This window comes from Lycium barbarum, chromosome 2, assembly GCF_019175385.1.
Source record: "Lycium barbarum isolate Lr01 chromosome 2, ASM1917538v2, whole genome shotgun sequence".
Classification (NCBI taxonomy): domain Eukaryota; kingdom Viridiplantae; phylum Streptophyta; class Magnoliopsida; order Solanales; family Solanaceae; genus Lycium; species Lycium barbarum.
The window spans coordinates 24,007,010-24,024,806 of NC_083338.1; the positions used below are offsets into that span (position 1 = coordinate 24,007,010).

At 43.3% G+C, this 17,797-nt stretch overlaps 1 protein-coding gene across 1 annotated transcript in view; it reads right to left on the reverse strand.

Annotated features, from left to right (window-relative positions):
- Positions 1–176: 176 nt before the first annotated feature.
- LOC132628462 (uncharacterized) overlaps positions 177–17,797 on the reverse strand; it is a 41,828-nt gene continuing 24,207 nt past the window's right edge. Inside the window, exons 2-3 of the mRNA XM_060344240.1 lie at positions 379–463; positions 177–262 (exon numbers count right to left, since the gene is read on the reverse strand). Coding sequence (XP_060200223.1) covers positions 177–262; positions 379–463 — 171 coding nt within the window. The remainder of the gene's footprint in view (positions 263–378; positions 464–17,797) is intronic.

Sequence of the window (17,797 nt, forward strand, 5' to 3'; positions counted from 1 at the left end):
TCAAAGTAAGGAGGTATGGGCGGATAATAGTTTGTTTTCGGGGGCCTCTGTTAACTTTTCTCATTAAATTTAACCGTGCGTCCAGTCAAATTGTCATATAAAATGAAACATAGAGTAGTACAAAAGGTATTCAGTCAGTGTTAGTTTAAATTTATTTCTAGTCTAGTGGCCTGTAGTTAAAGTCCTCCAATTCCTAACAGATCAATGTTTAATGACATCAGATGTGGCTTACCAGTTATAGGAAGCATCCATGGGACTATTCCTGCAAGAATAACAACATTTAATAACACAGTTAATTTAACTTGCAAACTCTTTACCCTTTTTATATATAATCCTCACATATACAAAACCAGAATTGACAATAGAATGAGTGCTTACTTGTAAGAACGCTGAGAACACGTCTTGAAGGAACTTCAAAAGAAGAAAATCCAGAACAAGAGAAAAAAGGAGGAATGAGTGAGATCTTTAAGAATTGCATTGCAAAATGTTCTTAAATTCTAGCATGAAACCGGGCTCTTATTTATAGTGGCGCCCCATGGGCTTCACACAACATGAATAATAAAATAATAATAAAAAAAGCTCTAAGTTGGGTTAGGTTGGATTAGGTAGACCGTACGGTCTGACACCCGTATGATTGGCAGTTGAACATAGCAGAACGTCATCGACGCGTGGCAACCGCGCAACTGATCTCCCGGACCACCGGCCACAATCAAACGGACATACGGCCTCGAACAACCGGTCATGAAAGAAACGGACCAAATGATGCCCTTCCTTTGCTCCGGTCCAAGCGTTTCCCCGGTTCAGAACGGGAGCCTTCATGCACGTTCTTGTCCTTTTCTTCCCTCGGCCTTCGATCTCACCGGTTTAACATATACCCGGTTTTTACCGTATACAGATAGTCCCCACACTTCCTGGATCGTAGATTTGTCGGAGTGACGGGGAGTGGATGAATCACTAAACCGGTGACTCCCTTTGTCCGTCGTTATCTTTTTGTTTTTGGCGGGAATAGTTGCGCCACGTTCTTCTGCCATCGGCCACGTGTCTTATCCCGGATGGTCTGCTCTGACAACCGCCGCACGCACGTCGTTTCAAGTCATTCCTCATTAATTATGGGGCACGTGGCGCTCCCCGGTTGGCTGGGGAATCGTAACCGTCACAGCCCTTACCTATATAAGGCCCTTTCACCTCTTCATTCTAACATTTTTACTATCCATTCCTTCTTCATTTTCACTCTTTACGGCACTTCTTCATCTTCACCATATATAGTTATCCTCCATAGCAAGTTTGCTGTTGATCCATCGTTTATATCACGTAAAAAGAAACAACCTTGTTACCATCTTTGCTAACTGCTTTTGCTCGAGTGTCGCTGCTTCTTACTCTGTCATTCCTTGAATCGTCTGTTCCCTTACTCTTTTTTAACTCCCTTTCTGAATCCACTCAACTTCTTCTTTCCATATTTTCAAAATGTCTGAGACCACTTCCCATGATATTCTCTCGGTTTCATCCCAAGGAACCGAGCCTGCATCTCCGGCTAAAGCAAAGAGCACCTTTGAGCCTACAGCCGCGGAAATCATACCGGCCAAACCCAACTTCAACAAAGATCTTGAGGTCGAAAAACCTTCTTCGGTATCAGATAAGGGGTATGATGTGAGGAGATACCCCTCATCTGTTACTGAGGAGAAGCTCGACATAGTTCGGGTTGATTGCGAGTGGGACACCCGTCTGGTTCGGGTTTTTGTACCCAGACCAAATGAATCAGTCACCGACCACCGGGAAGGTTTTTTGTACGTGTACACTTACCCTTTCACTCTCAAGCTCAACCCTCCGGTCGATCCGGTCATCCTGGACATGTGCTGGGCCTACGAAGTGACCTTGGCACAGATTGGTCCAATCGTTTGGAGGGTCGTAGCATGCCTCCGGCTGTTGGCCAACAATGCCGGGAAGGAGCTCACGCTGGCTCACCTGATACGTTTATACTCCCCGAGGTTGTTCCGGGGTGGCGTAATAAAACTCGCCAAGCGTAGCCGGAATCCGTTTTTCTCGAAAATGGACGAAGACAGAGACAGGGGCTGGCTGGAGCGATATGTCCGGGTGAGGACCGAGGACATCATTCCAGCCAATTACATGCCCTTCCCGGAGAAGTGGAACAACAAGCGTAAGTCTGAATCCTTAAGTAATTGCTTTTGTATGTCTCGTCAAACTTTGATCCCACTTTCTCACGGTTTCTCTTATTTATATCAGCCAATGGATATATCCTTCCAGTCATTCGGAACCTGAGCGAATGGGTCACTGCACTCCTCAGCCAACATGTCCACGACGACCGGACATGGGGCCACCTGTCACGCGGCCGATGGGTCACCCAGAACCACGGTAATACTTTGCTTTTACTTGTGTTCACTGCATCTTCTACTACCTGTATTCACTGTGTCTTTGATTTTCAAGTTTGCCCAAGGGCTCGGTGGACCCCAGACCGGATACGGTAGCCGAACCCACAACTTCGGCACCCGAGTTTGATTCAACAGGTGCATCTCGCATCCTTGCTGCTGCCAAAAGAAAAAGACCCTCGGACAAAGGGCAGAAAACGAAGAAAAGGGCGAGGAGCGTCGTTAGGACTCACCGGGATGAAACAGAGCCCGAGCTTCTCGTCCGGAGTATCGGTGCGGCCCCTGCCGTAGCTCCTATTCCGTAGGAGGATGTCACCGCTTCTCCACTTCCTTTGGCCGGTAAAGGGCCTTTAGTCCCGGCGCTACCCACAAGTGCGGAAGAAGTCCTTCACCCGGCTCCTCTAAGGTCGATTGATTTCGTCGACATTTCAGGTGAGGCTTCCTCCGAAGAGACCCCCCTGCAAAGGGCAAGTAGATCTGGGGGGCGGCTGCTGCCGAAGCTGCTCAAAGAACAGAGCCGGCCCCCGAGAGCGAAGCTCCACCAGTCATTGGCCCGTTGCCCGATTATGAGACCGCTACAACTACGGAGCCCCCTTACATTGTTGAAGCTGCTGAGGTTGCTCTAAGTTCTTCAACCCCAGCTCCGAGGCCTGACGAATTTGAGGATATGTTCTCGGGCACTCCTCCCGCTACCAGCGAAGCTGCAGGATTCGGGCATCTCCCGATCCCTCGGGCCACGAGGTCGGCTAGCCGGACCTCCGAATCTGGGGCCAGGGATAGTTTGGTGCGTATCTTTCCGGCCCCAAGCGTGAAGCCAAGGAGAAAAAAATTGGTTATGGTCACTGTCCCCGAGGACTGCAGCTTTCTTTCTCGCCAGGTGGGTGTGGCGAGCTATCTGAGGCCTTTTATCTCGGATTCGGACAAGCGGATGATGGCCGGGGTCTCTTGGCAGTGCCTCATTAATGAGGGTATGCATGCAGGAAACCGAGTAAGATTTTTAGCCGTCCTTGCATAACTTTACTGAGAATTTTAGCCTTGCTTTGTTCAAGTTTTTAACTTGCTTCATTTGCAGAGTGTGGTGCTCATCAACGAAGCCTTCATCCGCTCCCAGCAAGAGATGGACGATCTGAAGGGCCAATTGGATGCCTAGGGCCGGGAAACGGAGAAATATCTGCACCTTCTTCAGGAGAAGGAGAAGGAGTTGAACCGAGCAGTCGCTATTTCCAATCTCCGACCCGAGCTTGACGCAGCGAAGGCCGAAAACCGTCAGTTAAGGAGTGAGCTGTCCGCGATGGCCTAATACAATCGGAGTCTCGAAGCTGATAAGATCGGCCTTAGCCGAGACAACGCTCAAATTTCCTCGAGGCTTGGTGAGCTCGAAACCACCTTCTCCCAACTCCGGGAGGAGCTGGATTTGGTGAAGTCGGATGCTGCGAGCTTGGCCGAAAGGAATCGGCTGCTCGAATCTGAGAGTGCCCGATATCAAGAGCGTGTAAGGGTGTTCGAGGAGAAGGCGGAGATGAGGGCCCAGATGTGTGATGATCTGAAAAACGAGCTTAAGGAGACTGCTGATGCAAATGACACTCTCCAGGCCGAGCTTCAATCGGCCATCCAAATGCAAAATGTTATTGGAGAGACTCGGGATGCTCTAGCGGCGAAGTTAGCCCAGGCCGAGGCTGATTTGGACGAAGCTTTGAAGAGCGTCGAGGCCGCCGAGGCTCATGCTACCATTGCAGTTGAATACGAAAAATGGAAGTCTCAGAGGATCACCCTTGAGTAAGCCGAGCATGGTTTTACGGATCTGCCGGCCCTTATTCTCGAGGTTAGAAGAATCGAGGAAGAGGCAAAGGGTGCCCTCGGGACCGACTCTGTTGACTCCGAGCGGACAGTGTCCGAGCACTCCGGCTCCAACCATTCCGGATAGATTAGGGACTGTACTTAGCCTTTTGTTATTTTTTGCCTTTGTAGGAGTTTTCAATGTAAAAATCCTTCGTTATAAATGGAACATGTATTTTCCTTGACTCTTCACTTTGCTTGAATGTTTTGTTATGATTTCCGCCCGAATTGTCAGTTTCGTCTTTAAGGAGTCATTATTTATGACTGTGCCTATATATCGGCATTTTGCCTCATCCGGTACATTTTGTCCGAGAATTTTATTGAGTTTTTGCCCGTGGGACTTATCTTATGTTTTGTGAATAAGGACGTCTCCGAATCACAACGGGCATTTTTAGGGCCAGAATATTTCGGCTATTTTTACCTTTTAGGGCCGGTATTTTTCGGACACCTAAATCTCAGCCTTAGCTGGATTTTGATGTAGAGTTCCCCGTCTGTGGGGCTACCAATTTTGGCTCGGTTCACAATGACCTTATTTCTTTTGCCGAATTTCGACCGTAGCGCCCGGTATCGGGTATATATGAATGAAGCAGTGCCGAAATACGGCAGTAATCCTCGGTGTAAAGTGTTTTACCAGAAAGACATTTCGAGAATATTATCCCAACTTTCGATAATTTTTGCATTGCAAGTAGTTATATACATGAGAACGAACTTTTTTCTCCTGCCTTTGCCGTAGCAAGTACTAAATGGACACGATTCATTCTGATCGTTTGGTCCTTACATCGGAACCTAATGCAGAAGGTCCGGTTCTTTGTTTTGCCGTAGCAAATATTGCATGGACACGATTCATTTTGATCGTTTGGTCCTTACATCGGGACCTAACATTTTTGGTCCGGTTCTGTTTGTTGAGGGCGGCCTCCGGCTTCGGCTAACAGGGGCAAACTCCGGAGTGGGTGTGATAGTCCCCTAGCTCTTAGCCGAGCTGCAAGATCGGGTGAGTGCTATTAGGTCCCCATTCGTTGGGTGTGATAGTCACCTAGCTCTGAGCCGAGCTGCAAGATCGGGTGAGTGCTATTAGGTCCCCATTCGTTGGGTGTGACCCCGAGAATCCAGACGTTTGTCCTTTATCTTTGTCAAGTAACACGTTGTACTTGTTGCCTCATTAAAAACCTTGTCGGAAAACCCATTTTGGGACAAAACCGCACTAAGGAAAAGAGTGCAACACGTGTTTTCAGAATTAGGTTTTTTTCTTTGCCCGGTACCCGGTTTCCTGCAAAAAGAAAGGGTCAAAATAGAAAAACATAGGGAGTTCATACCTCAGCAGTAGTATCTTTTCAGATGAGCCACGTTCCAATTATTGCGCAACCGTTGCCCGTCCATGGACTCCAGCTGGTATGATCCTTTACCCGTTACCTCGGTTATCTTGTAAGGTCCTTCCCAGTTCGGACCCAGTTTTCCTTCGTTGGGATTCTTGGTGTTCAAGGTAACTTTTCGGAGCACCAAGTCCCCAACTTAGAAATGACGAAAATTGGCTCTCCAATTGTAGTACCTTTCCACCCTTTGTTTTTGGGCTGCAATAGGGACCAACGCGTTTTCGCGAAGCTCGTCCGTGAGGTCGAGTCTTACGGCCATGGCCTCCTCGTTTGACTCCTCGGTCGTATATCGAAATCGGAGGGTCGGTTCACCAACTTCTACGGGGATAAGGGCTTCAGCCCCATAGACCAACAAGAAAGGAGTCTCCCCCGTGCTCGATTTCGATGTGGTTCTGTAAGCCCACAATACCTCCGGTAATATTTCTCTCCAATGATGTTTTGATGCTTCAAGTCTTTTCCTCAGGTTTTGGATTATTGTCTTGTTCGTGGATTCCGCCTGTCCGTTCGCACATGAGTGATACGGAGTTGATATAATTTTCTTGATCTTCAACCCTTAGAGGAATTTGGTGACTTTGCCACCCACGAAGTGGTCCGTTATCACAAGTTATCTCGGCGGGGATGCCGAAGCGATAGATGATGTGATCCCATATGAAGTCAATGACCTCCTTTTCTCTGATTTTTTCAAAGTCCTGTGCTTCAACCCATTTGGAGAAATAATCAGTCATGAACAAAATAAAACGGGTTTTACCTGGTGCCCATGGTAATGGACCGACGATGTCCATTCCTCACTTCATGAAAGGCCAGGGTGACACCACCGAATGCAACAACTCCCCGGGCTGATGAATCATCGGAGCATGCCTCTGACACCCGTCGCACTTACGGACAAAATTCTTTGAGTCTTCCTCCATCCAGTTCCAATAATAACCGGCCCTGATAGTCTTTCGGACCAGAGCATCAGCACCAGAGTGATTGCCGCAGGTTCCTTCGTGCACCTCTCTCATCACATACTCCGTCTCTCCGGGACCCAACACTTGGCCAGGGGTCCGAAGAAAGACTGCTGATACAATTGGCCGTCTACCAAGCAAAAACGCGCAGCTTTGGTCCTCAATGACCGTGATTCTTTTGGGTCATTCGGGAGCTTCCCATCACGCAAGTAGTCGATGTACTTGTTGCACCAATCCCAAGTTAAACCCATTGTGTTTATTTCGGCATGTCCATTCTCTATCGCCGTGTTTAACAAGTGCACCGTTGTCCCGGAGTTGATTTCCTCCCCTTCGACCGAGGATCCCAAATTTGCTAATGCATCGGCTTCGCTATTCTGCACCCTCGGTATGTGCTGTATGGTCCATTCTTTAAATCGATGTAGTATCACTTGGATTTTTTCAAGATACCTCAGCATCTGTTCGTCCTTGACCTCGAAGACACCGTTCACCTGGTTTACGACTAAAAGGGAATCGCACTTTGCCTCGATTATTTCGGCCCCCATACTTCGGGCCAATTCCAAACCTGCAATCATAGCCTCATACTCGGCTTCATTGTTAGTCAATTTGGCAGTTCGAATGGACTATCGAACAGCATCACCGGCCGGGGTTCTAAGGACGATTCCCGGCCCGGAACCTTTGAGGTTCGAGGCCCCGTCCGTATGTAGCGACCAAATGCCCAAGGCTTTTCCCGAGGTCAGCAGAAGTTCTTTCTCGACCTCGGGGACCATAGCCGGGGTGAAATCTGCCACGAAGTCGGCCAAGATCTGGGAATTGATGGTCGTTCGAGGTTTGTACTCGATATCATACCCGCTAATCTCTACAGCCCATTTAGTTAGTCTACCTGATAATTCCGGTTTATGCATGATGTTTTTTAGGGGGTAAGTAGTTACTACACATATCGGATGGCATTGAAAGTTGTCACGATCCAGCTAGGGGCCGCGATGGGTACCCGGGGCTAACCACCGAGCACCGCTAGTTCTTCTTCTAACCTTATTCATTTAATGCTCTTTTATCAATTTTATACTTAACTTATGAGAAAATCATCTGTTATTTGAGAACATAATATACTTTTATAAACACAAACCTTTAGGCTATCAAAATAATATATATATATATATATATATATATACAGTAGCAATCTCATGAAACCATTTAACCCACGCTGTGCATCTACGAGCCTCTACTGGAGTGCTAAACATAAGGACGGGACAAGATCCTGTCATGCCCAAAATATACATGTACACAAAAGAATGATCATAAGCACCTCCGGACAATGGAGTGCTCTCAAATCAGCCACTAGCTCCTATGAGTCTGGATCATGATCAACTCCCTGTCTACCTGTGGGCATGAACACAGCGTCCAAAGAAAACGGACGTCAGTACAAACATTGTACTGAGTATGAGAGGCATAAACAGTGAAATAAGACAATGATACAGGGGAAATATCAATAGGGACATCTATATCCGACTGCCAAGCATAAAAAAAATAAGTCATGCTGTCTTACTCATACTCATCATCGTATCATATATGCATAATGTATAAGTTGCCCAACCTTATAGGTACGGTGTGATAATATGCAAGCTGCCCGTCCATATCGGATCGGTGTGATAATCATAACATTAGCCTGCGTCCAGGCCTCCAGCGTCCGGGGTATAAGCTGCCCACTATAGTGGTGTATGTATCTGCCCGACCATATAGGTACGGTGTATCATCATCATCATATGCTCATTGTCATAATGTACTCATTATAGTATGCTCGTCATAATATATGCATGAAAACTCAAGGAAACCTATACTTTATCGGGGTGACGTAAGGTCGTGATTCCCCGATTCCATTATGGAGCACTCATTAACATTCTGCCTCACCTTGAAGGGAATAGGGTATGAGGTGAGTGAAAACAATAAATGACATCATGAACATTTTTGCAAATCATCATAACATGTACATCAAAGATTTATATACTCTAACTCATTACCTTGTGTAGCAATTTAGGGTCATAGGCTCGTAATTTTTTTCCGGGATTTAAGAGACTCATGAAGAGAAGGAAAATTATGCTACAGGATTCATGCCATGAAAAGAAAGGACTCGCCTCACATACCTTTCTCGCTTAATTAGTCTATCGTTCGCTTGTTCTCCTTCAATGTCACGTGTCCACCTTCAAGAGAGAATTCGCATTAACGTTAGTTACTCGACCCTAAGAACGCGCTACTAATTCTAGGGAAAATTGGGAAGCATTTCATTTGTTTACACTTCTTTCCTCCATACACCATATCAACTCCCAACATCCACAACAACAATCACAATATCATAAACAATAAGCATCATCTAATTATTTTGCCCAAAATTCACAATTTCACTCTAATTTTTCATAGCTATGACCAAAGTCCATTATCACATTCTTTCTCGTACAATACTTATTCCATGTTCTAAATGTCATTTATAATGTATTTATAATCTCAACATACCAACATTTATGATTCATTTCAAACCTTCATCTAACAATGTCACTATTCACCTCTCATGACCCATTTCCTACACTCTTCTTCAATCCAAGTATTATAACTTATCAACGCTTTAATCATCATGAGAAAGTCATGAAACTTACCTTGGATAGTGGTTGAACAAGTCTTGAGTGGAGTTACTCCTCTAGCACCAAAACCCTACTTCACTTCCCTTGGGTTTTCTTGAATTAAATGAACTTTGGCTAGGTTTTATACGCTTGGGTTCATGGATTTGGTGTTACAGATCATGGATTTCCCTTGAATTTTCTTGTGGATGAATGTTATAGAGTGTTCTAGAGGGTTTTCTTGACCAATAATGGTGAAAAATATGATTTTTGGTCTAGTTGGGTCTATTTAAAGTGGTCCAGAAAATTCTGGACCGACACAACATGCGGCACACTTTGCTAGACGCAAAGTGTGCTCTGCGAGCCGCATGTTGTGTCGCAAAGCTTGCCAGCTGACCAAATTCCACTGGCACACTTTGCTGTGCAACTGCGTGGCCGCATGTCGTGTTTGCTGGACGCATGTTGTGCCGCAAAGTGCGCTAGAACATGAAAATTTTCAAACTTCCCCTGAAACTTATCTTCGATGATCCAACGAGTCTTAAACCTTCCCGAAGCTTACTAAACATGGTTTTTCTCCATTATATACCCCAGATGGACATATCTATCCCCATGACCTCAAAAAATTTATCCTACTTCCCAAGGCTAGGACAATTAGCTTTCAGCGAAACTCAACATATGAAAATGAGAGGTGTAACATTCTTCCCCCCTTTTGGAACATTCGTCCTCGAATGTTAAACACTCGAGATTCTACGAAAATTTTGCCAGAGTTTCCCCTGTAATATGGCACTACCATCCTGTCACAACAACCCATAATATCACTACCTCACAGGGCCACAACACAATAGTAACGTATCTATGGCCACACACGACCAAAAGCATGAAAAGTAAGCGTACATACCTTATATTGTTGGCGTTTCATCTTGAATTTCTCCTGGGGGTTGGAATAAATGCGGGTACGTGAATTTCATTTTCTCTTCCGCTTCCCAAGTCATTGCTTCCCGGTTGTTGTTTCGCCACAAGACTTTGACTGAAGCCACCTTTTTGTTTCGAAGTCTTCGTACTTGCCTGTCTAAGATGGCGATAGGTACTTCTTCATAAGTTAACTTCTCTGTCACTTGCACATCATCTACAGGGACAATCTTTGTGGAATCCCCAACACACTTGCGGAGCATCGAAACATGGAAGACTGGATGGACCGATTCAAGCTCCGAAGGCAAGTCCAACTCATAGGCTACATGACCCACCTTGCAGATAATTTTATAGGGTTCGATGTACCTAGGACTTAGCTTCCCTTTCTTACCAAATCTCATCACTCCCTTCATTGGTGATACTTTCAAAAATACCCAATCACCAACCTGAAATTCCAAGTCCCGTCAGCGATTGTCCGTATAAGACTTTTGGCGACTTTGGGCTGTCAACAATCGACCTCGGATCACTTTGACTTTTTCTACCGCTTGCTGAATCAATTCGGGGCCTATCAACTATACTTCTCCTATTTCAAACCATCCAATTGGAGATATGCATTTCCTTCCATATAATGACTCATACGGAGCCATCTGGATACTGGAATGATAGCTATTGTTGTATGCAAATTCGATTAGAGGCAATTTATCATCCCAGCTACCACCAAAATCCAATATACATGCTCGTAGCATATCTTCCAAGGTCTGAATAGTACGCTCGGCTTGTCCATCGGTCTGTGGATGAAATGACGTGCTAAGCTTTACTTGGGTACCTAGACCTTCTTGGAAAGACTTCCAGAACTTGGCTGTAAACTGTGCTCCTCTATCGGTAATAATGGATAATGGAATGCCATGAAGTCGCACAATTTCTTTAAGATATAATCTCGCATAATCTTCCGCTGAGTAGGTGGTTCTAACCGGAAGAAAATGGGTTGCTTTCGTCAATCTATCCACGATTACCCATATAGAATCATACCTGCCTTGAGAACGAGGTAACCCCACAATAAAATCCATGTTGATTACTTCCCATTTCCAAGTAGGTATTTCCATTGCTTGCAATAATCCTCCTGGCATCTGATGTTCGATCTTTACTTGTTGACAATTTGGACATTCAGCCACAAATTTTGCTATATCTCTCTTCATGCCATCTTACCAATATATTAATTTAAGATCATGATACATTTTGATTGCGCCTGGGTGAATGGAATACCGAGAACAATGTGCTTCTTCTAGAATTCGTCGGCGCAATTCTGCCACATCCGGCACACATAGCCTGCTCCGGTATCTAAGAATTCCATCTGTGGAAACTTCAAATGGAGACTTCTCTTTGTCGTGAGACGTGTCTCTGTAATGGCACAATTTAGGATCTTCATACTGGTGCTCTTTCACTTCTATGTTCAAGGACGAAGCTGTGGCATCATTAATACCAATCCCTGCACTACCCGAATCAATCACACGCACTCCAAGATTAGCTAATTGGCGGAGCTCATGAACCATCTCTTTCCTTTCCGGAGGGACTTTATATAAACTGCCCATTGATTGGCGACTAAGCGCATCGGCTACCACATTTGCTTTTCCGGGGTGGTATAAGATATTCACATCATAATCTTTCAACAATTCTAACCACTGCCTTTGTCGCAGATTTAACTCCTTCTATTTGGAAACATACTGGAGGCTTTTATGATCGGTATAGATGTCAACATGTACACCATACAAATAATGTCTCCACATTTTCAATGCATGAATAACCGCAGCTAATTCAAGATCGTGAGTTGGATAGTTCTTTTCATGTTTCCGCAGCTGCCTTGAAGCATATGCAATAACTCTACCATGTTGCATCAATACACATCCTAATCCAACACCGGAAGCGTCATAATACACAACATAACCATTTGACCCTTCTGGAAATGTTAAAACCGAAGCTGAGGTTAATCTGTCCTTCAACTCTTGGAAGCTGCGTTCACAAGCATCATTCCATAGAAATTTGGCTAATTTCTAGGTTAGCTTCGTCAATGGGGCTGAAATAGATGAGAAGCCCTCTACGAATCTTCTATAATAGCCTGCCAATCCCAGAAAACTACGAACTTCCGTAGGCGTAGTAGGCCTTGGCCAAGTCTTCACAGCTTCAATTTTCTGAGTGTCGACTCGGATGCCATCATCTGAAATAACATGGCCCAGAAATGTTACAGAATTCAACCAAAACTCGCACTTTGAAAATTTTGCATATAATTCTCGGGATCGAAGAATGCCAAGAACAATTCGCAAATGATCTGCATGTTCCAATTTTTTGCGAGAGTATACCAAGATGTCGTCAATGAACACTATCACAAATAAATCCAAGAGTGTCCTAGATACATTATTCATCAAATTCATAAACACGGCCGGAGCATTAGTTAATCCAAACGACATCACCCGGAATTCATAATGGCCATATCTTGTTCTGAAGGCTGTTTTGGGAATATCCGCTTCTCTAACTCTCACTTGATGATAACCCGATCTCAAGTCTATTTTTGAAAACCATTTGGCACCCTGTAGCTTATCAAATAAATCATCAATCCTCGGGAGAGGATATTTTTTCTTTATCGTTACCTTGTTCAGCTGTCTGTAATCAATACACATTAGTCGGGAACCGTCTTTCTTTCTTATGAACAAGACTGGTGCTCCCCATGGCGATGAACTGGGTCTAATAAACCCCTTATCAAGCAAATCTTTCAACTATGCTTTTAGCTCTTTCAATTCTGCCGGAGCCGTTCGATAAGGAGTAATAGAAATAGGCTTAGTGTCCAGCAACACATCAATGGCGAAGTCAATCTTTCTTTCTGGAGGAAGACCGGGGAGTTCGTCTGGAAATACATCCGGAAATTCATTCACCACCGGAACAGATTGAAAAGTTGGCGACTTTGCTTCTGTGTCATGTACTCGTACTAGGTGATAAATATAGCCCTTGACTATCATCTTCCTTGCCTTGAGGTAGGAAATAAACCTACCCTTCGGAGACGCCGCATTACCCTTCCATTCAAGCACAGGCTCTCCCGGAAATTAGAATCGAACCACTTTCGTTCGGCAATCAACATTAGCGTAGCACGAGGCCAACCAATCAATACCCATAATCACATCAAAATCTAACATTTCTAGCTCAATCAAATCAGCTTTGGTCCGGCGATCACATAGCACAACTACACAATTTTTGTACACTTGCCTCGCTATCACGGGATCACCAACCGGAGTGAGTACCTCAAAAGGTTTAATTAACTCGGGTTTCACCCCAATACAACCAGCAACATATGGAGTAATATAAGAAACTGTAGAACCGGGGTCTATCAATGCATACACATCACGGGAGAATATAGTCAATATACCTGTAACCACATCCGGGGAGGACTCGAGATCCTGTCGCCCGGCTAAAGCATATACGCGGGGCTGAGTGGCACCTTGTCACGACCCTGCCCCGTGGGCCGTGACTAGTGTCCTATTTGGACACCAAAACTGACTTACGTACCAAATCGACATATCAAAGATTTATTCAGACTTAACATACTTTATTTCAAACAGATACTAAGAACAAATGTCATCTTAAGCGGTTTCCCGTACAGAAATATCATATCAAATTCGGTAGGCTGGTGGAATACACATCGCCCAGATTTACAAACATATACAAACATATGGGCCGTTTTGGCCATAACAGCAACCGGGACCGCTTAAGGCACAGATCATAAACAGAAACGAACAAACATGACCCATGACCCACACATATGACTACAGGCCTCTACAAAATATAACAGAAACATATGACGGGACAGGGCCCCGCCGTACCCAAACAACCATACATATACAGAACGTGTATAACAGAAGATATGTACCAAAATATGAGCTCCGGATCAAAAGGAGTACTCCAAGTGGCAAGAATATGTATCCTATACTGGAGGATCACCAAAAAGAATGTCTTTACCTGCGGGCATGAAACGCAGCCCCCGAAGAAAGGGGGTCAGTACGAAATATGTACTGAGTATGTAAAGCATGAGGTACAGTAATCCAAATCAGAACTGAAATAAAGAGTATGGAAAGCGGTTACAGAACCAGTATATCAAACCTGTTTTAAAAACATGAGTAATGCAAATAAAAATCATGCATAAGGCTCAGGAACGTGGTCGCCACTCCGACGCTGGCGCCACAACACATCATACTCCAGAAGGTTTCAAATCTCCGTACAATCCCCGAACATATCATATCATCATATCATATCACAACATCAAAACATATCATATGCCATATCACATCATAACGCTGTATATAAGCGGTACCCGGCCCTATGACGAGGAACCCGGGAACTGTAACACATCATACTGCCGAATATACATGGTGCGCACGATCACAAAACCGGTCCGGGATTCGGCGAACGATATCATAGTAGTAGGCACGAGCAGAGTAGTGCGGAAACCATATGCATAATAAAAAACTAAAATAAATTTCAAAACTCGATGAACAAATATATTTACTGCATCCGACGGCTCAGAATCAGTTTCGGGTCAATCGGAGTTAGTATACGAAAGTTACAAACTTTTGAAGTATAGAACTTTCTAAAAGCATTTCAGAAACTCTTTTCGGAATTTCAAGCGACATTCATATTAGGGGAACTTTCAACCATTACTATGGAGCAAAATCAAATGGAGCCTTTAAGATCATATGTATGTATCAAAATATATGTATCCAAAACTTTAGCCATATCAAATGTTTTTCGGACATCATTACGGATCATATAATCATACTAGGAAACTTGCGGATAACATTATGGATCAAATCAAATGGGGACTTTAAGACCATATTTTCATGTCGAAATATTCAAAGGCCTTAGTCTTCACGTTTTTCTTTCTTTCGAACAACATTCGGAACATAACAAATAGGATCTTTGAACATCATAAAATATGTATCTAGCCATATGGAATAGCTTATGAAAGTCAAAGATGTTAGCCATCCTAGTGGCTCTAAGAATAGGATTTTCTTTAGGAGCATACTTATACGTTATTTGTTCATTCCAAAAAGGTCATGCCAAAAGAAAAAAAGGTAGGCGTTACATACCTCAATCGCTCGCTAACCAAATCCCGACTCAAGTCTCGGGCTCTCCAATATCTACAATAATATTATCAATTACCAAATATTAGCTACAAGTACTTAGAAATCCAATTCTAACTGGTACTTGTCTACAGAAATTTCGGCAGCATTTCCCGTATATATTCGCCTATCCGAATTTCCAACAATAACATATGGACACAACCATATCTTCAATTCTTTTATTTCAACAAGAACAACATATCAAAACAGCCCCCAACTATAACATAACGATGCCCGAAATTCTAACAAACACTTACAATACACCAAGCAGCCCATATGCACTTCTTATACCTTATTTTATGCAATCTTTTCAGCAAATTTCAGGGAAATACAACAGCAGCCACACGACACCACATCATCTATTCATATGCAACTAAACCACATTATTATCTCTATAATCCTTACAACAACCCACAACAATTTTAACTCCAACTCTAACCTTTAAATTCCTTCATTCTCATCACATAATATATGATTACAACAACCAAAATATTAATTCAAATCAGTCCATCAATTTCAATTAAAACAGCCCCTAATCCATAAATCTCAACAAAACAACAAACGAGTTTATATTGTTGTTTTCTCCGTTCTAATTCGTTAAAACTCTAAATAAACACTTTAATAACATAAACGGAATCTTATAAATACCTTAGCAGCAGCTCAACCACGAAAATTTCATTCCCCAAGACCAATATTTAGCTCAAATTGAAGGCAACGCAACGTACAACGCTTTTCTATTCATGAGCTTCGGGATTCGGGGCTCGGATTTTGATCAAAATGGCTTCCTTAGCCTAGGAGCTCTCTCTCTCTCTCTCTCTCTCTCTCTCTCTCTCTCTCTCTCTCTCTCTCTCTCTAATGTCTTTGTAGGATCTTAGCTGAAAATGATCAGCCCTCAAATGAATTTTCTATATATATTAACGTTAATGGGCCTCATGGGCCGAAACATTAGTGTTTGGGTCGGGTCCAAACATGCTGCCCTGCCAGCCCAAATTTCATCGTCCATATGTCCTTATCCAAATATCATTTTGATGAGAGGTTTGTTGCGTTGGAAACTAGACTCGATGAAATTAATTTTAGGCTTTTGAAACACCTTAAAACTCCTCATATACTAGGAGATATGCCTCCAACAATATGGGCTAAAAATCTGGTCCGAGATTTTTCTGAAGTTGTTCGGATTCATTTTGTTCAGATTCGTTTAACTTCTAATCCTCTTCCGACCCTCATGTAACCTCTTATACATACATATACATACTCATATACATACATAACAATCCATACACATCTCGAAGGGTCCGGAGAATCACAATAACCTTAAACGTAACTAGAGAACTTACGAAGCTTCGACGATACTCCAATCGCAAAAATATATTCATATCTTTTATCCATCTTCTATATCATTACTAATAATCTCAAATACTTAAAAGGGCACTCACATTACCTCATATACGCTCATAACGCGAGTTCAAATCCTTTAGGTTACGATGTCACCTCGGGATACTTAAGGCAACCATATATATATAACGATATTCTTACTAACTCGATTAACTTTCCTTGAACTTTCTTAACTCATTCTTTCTTGTCTTAATTAAAATAGCATGGACTCTTACGGGGTGTAACATCCTTCCCCCCTTAGGAACATTCGTCCCCGAATGTCAAATTAGTCATACATAAGTATACTGCTTCTGGTGATCTTATAACGAATCACTTGTAACTTGAACTCATCTATCATGCTGTGCCTTTCTTTACTTAGCCTAATGCCATTCTCCACCTGACATCTGTTAATATTGATCTTCCAAATATAGTAGACACGATTTAGCTACCTCCGTAATCGACTGCAACTTACCATATCCATCTATACTTAAAGCTTAAGTCGAGTTCTTCTTGCTCGTTCTCTTTAAATTCACTGTCTTCTAGTAACTAGCTCGTTCTGACCATCTCACTTAAACCATTTCGCAATTTCCCTTAATCCCACTTATAACACTTTAAGCATATTATCTCGTTTCGTTTCTCTATTTTTGACTCAACTCTTCTATCGCCCCTTTACTCAGATTTGCTCTTAGTTCTCCTATCATGCATCTTATTGCAAGCTTTACACGAGTATGTGTAGGTACTCAAATCAGCCCAGAAAATATCTTAGCGTCGTCTCACTAGTCTTTATGCTTTACCTTACATTCTTCCTTCATACCTTTCAATAGTATCGGGGCCCAATTATGGCGTTTGCTCTCCGTACTAATGATGTCTCTGTAGTTTTTCCTTAAACCACCTTACACCTTTCTTTGACGTATCCAAAATATTGCAACCGCACTGTTGTTACTGAATTCTTACCCTTTTTATCAAGTACTTACTTGGTCTTATCCTCAGCATACAAGTATTTGTAGGTTGCATAACTATTCTTGTACAATTTGTATAAAGGGTATCTAATCATAGTCATAGTCCTTCCTTTTCCTGGTTCATCCTGTTTTACATATCTTATTGTACTATCACTCACTTGCTGTCTATTTCGCCATACTCCTTTCCCTTCCTCTATTCACCATTTGGTTTTCTCATAACTTGCTATTGGAGAGATTTCCTATCCTTTCTCCTTTG